The sequence below is a fragment of the Leptonychotes weddellii genome, unplaced genomic scaffold (genome assembly GCF_054177405.1).
Source record: "Leptonychotes weddellii isolate Sample4059 unplaced genomic scaffold, ASM5417740v2 HiC_scaffold_25020, whole genome shotgun sequence".
Lineage (NCBI taxonomy): Eukaryota > Metazoa > Chordata > Mammalia > Carnivora > Phocidae > Leptonychotes > Leptonychotes weddellii.
Genome location: NW_027841399.1, coordinates 1 through 2,195, shown reverse-complemented (window position 1 = coordinate 2,195; position 2,195 = coordinate 1). Strand labels below are relative to the sequence as shown.

The following is a 2,195-nucleotide window of genomic DNA, read 5'->3' as shown; positions in this document are numbered from 1 at the left end:
CCGGGGCGGGGGGGCCGGGAGGGGCATCTGGGAGGAGCTTTGCCACCCAGCGCTCATTATGTTCAAAACGATAAGGACAGGTCACTACCAACAACCAAACGGTACATCACGAGAGCCCTTAGTCCTGAGACTGAAAGGGACTCTCCTGCGGCCATTCACTCCCATGGCACCCTGAAAAGTCCCACTCGGACTGAGCTGGCCTTGGGAGTGGGGTCCCCCCGTGCGGCCCGGGCGCCTACCCGTAGGCCCCCAGGTCCAGCGTGTGCAGCTCCAGCTGGGGCTCGCCCTGCCTGGCGCCCGCCGGCCCCTGGGAGGCGAAGCGCACAAGCTTGTGGGCGCCCGCGGCCCGCGGGCCCAGGTGCTCCGTCTGCACCGTCACCTGCAGGAGCAGGGGCTGCCGAGGCCGGCTCAGCTGCTGCCAGAAGGTCACGGCCTCGGTCACGTCGAAGGCCTTCCAGCCGCTGTCGTGGAGGGACACCAGCCTGCGACGGGGCGGCGCGGGGACGGGGGCCTGAGCTGGGGGCTGCGGGTTCACCCTGGGGAGCCCCCCTGCCCCCACGCCCACGCTGGGACCCCCGGCCCGCGCCCCTCCCCTCTCCTCCTCCCGTCTCCTCCCCCCGCGCTGGGACCCCGCCCCCTCCCCCCACTCTAGGACACCTACTTCCCCGCCCCCCACCCCCCGTGCTGGGACCCCCGCCCCTCCCCTCTCCTCCTCCCGTCTCCTCCCCCCGTGCTGGGACTCCCGCCTCCCCTCCCCCCCAGCTAGGAACCCCCCCTCCCCTCCCCATCCCTCCTCCCCCGCCCCCTCCCCGCTTGCAGCCCCCACCTGGAGTCCACCAGGGAGGTGCGGTTGGAGCTGTCCTCGCGGACGTGCAGCCACTCGACGGTGACGCGGGCGCGGGCGCTGTGCGGGGACAGCCGCTCGAGCCTGCGGAGCGCGGCCCTGGGCACCGGCTCCTGGAAGAGGCGCAGCACGGCCCGCACCAGCTCGCTGTTGGGGGGCAGCCGCCGCTCCATGCTGAACACCAGCAGGTGCGTGGAGGCCTCCGACGCCAGCCACCTGCCCACCACCTCTGGGGACAGGAGCAGGGTCAGGAGGCCTGTGCAGCACCAGGGCGGCTGCGAGGGGGCTGGGCCCCCGGCCAGTGAACAGCATTTCCCCAGCAGTCCCCAGGGAGATGCCAGGGAGAATGTGGGGGCTGGGGCTGCCCCTCAAGCGCACAGACATGCAGCCTTCTTTTCTGTTTGTTTGAACATTTTACTTCTAAGTAATCTCTACGTAGGCCCAGCGGGGGCTCCAACTCACAAACCCAAGATCAAGAGTCACACCCTCCACCTGCTGAGCCAGCCAGGCCCCCAGACCTGTAGCCTTCTTTGGGCAAAGGGCACTGCAAAACGGGGGGGGGGGGAGGTGGGCAATGGAGGGGGGGCAGAGAGCCCTGCCATGGAGACCTCTGGTGGCCGGCTGAGTGTCCTAAGAAGCAGAGCAAGAGCCTTGAATTCCTCCCATCTCCCTCCCATGCCCGGGGAGATGTCCCCAAGAGGAGTCCGGGGCCCGTGAGCAGCTTTAGCGGGGCTACCGAGTCCGGAGGCCAACGGTGGGACGTGTTCCACACCCTCCCCACACGCCCCATGTCCCTAACCCCTGAGCTCCCGGTTGGCACCCCGACAAGGAGCGGGGCGTAGCCGCAGGGAGGCCTCACCTCGGAATTTCTGGCTGAACCTCTTCCCTCGAGAGCGGGTGCCGTGGCTGCGCTGCAACAGGGCCACGTACTGGGCTGTCACGTGGGCAGGGGTGACCAGCCCGTCAGCGTCGCCCCCGTCTAGGACGGGCACCTGGCTGAGGTGCAGCTGCCGCAGCAGGCTGCCCCGGATCTGCTCCCCGCTCAAGGCGGCCCCGGGGCCGGGGAAGGGCAGCGCCCAAAGAGCCCAGCACAGCCACAGTGGCCGCATGGGGCCGCGCACGAGCCCGAGCCGCGGAAGCGACAGACGTGTCCCCGGGGGCGGCTCCGGGAGGGTCCTGGCTGGCTGTGCTGAGGGTCAGGCTGGGCCGGCTTTATAGCCAGCCCTGGGCCGGGCCTGGGGGTGGGGGGAGCCAGGCCACACCCCTCGGAACTCCTGGGAGCTCAGCGGCCAGGCGGGTCCAGGAGCCTGGAGGAGGGGGCTGTCTAGAACGGGCACAGAGGCCTGTCTGG

General features: G+C 70.2%; 1 protein-coding gene across 1 annotated transcript; it reads right to left on the bottom strand.

Moving 5' to 3' along the window:
* Positions 1–16: 16 nt before the first annotated feature.
* Positions 17–2,055, bottom strand: LOC102744413 (left-right determination factor 1-like). The gene is made up of 3 exons (XM_081810412.1): positions 1,704–2,055; positions 827–1,073; positions 17–482 (listed from the first exon to the last, which is right to left on the bottom strand). Exons 1-3 carry the CDS (start codon positions 1,951–1,953, stop codon positions 236–238), a joined length of 744 nt encoding a protein of 247 aa, XP_081666538.1. The 5' UTR covers positions 1,954–2,055; the 3' UTR covers positions 17–235.
* Positions 2,056–2,195: the final 140 nt, after the last annotated feature.

Bases quoted from the DNA above. Each gene is read 5' to 3' on its own strand.
- LOC102744413 (XM_081810412.1), bottom strand. From the start codon at position 1,953: ATGCGGCCACTGTGGCTGTGCTGGGCTCTTTGGGCGCTGCCCTTCCCC. The intron at 1,074-1,703 runs GTGAGGCCTCCC...TCCTGTCCCCAG, and splicing joins GTTCAGCCAGAAATTCCGAG to AGGTGGTGGGCAGGTGGCTG. The intron at 483-826 runs GTGGGGGCTGCA...GCCCCGTCGCAG, and splicing joins ACCTCCCTGGTGGACTCCAG to GCTGGTGTCCCTCCACGACA.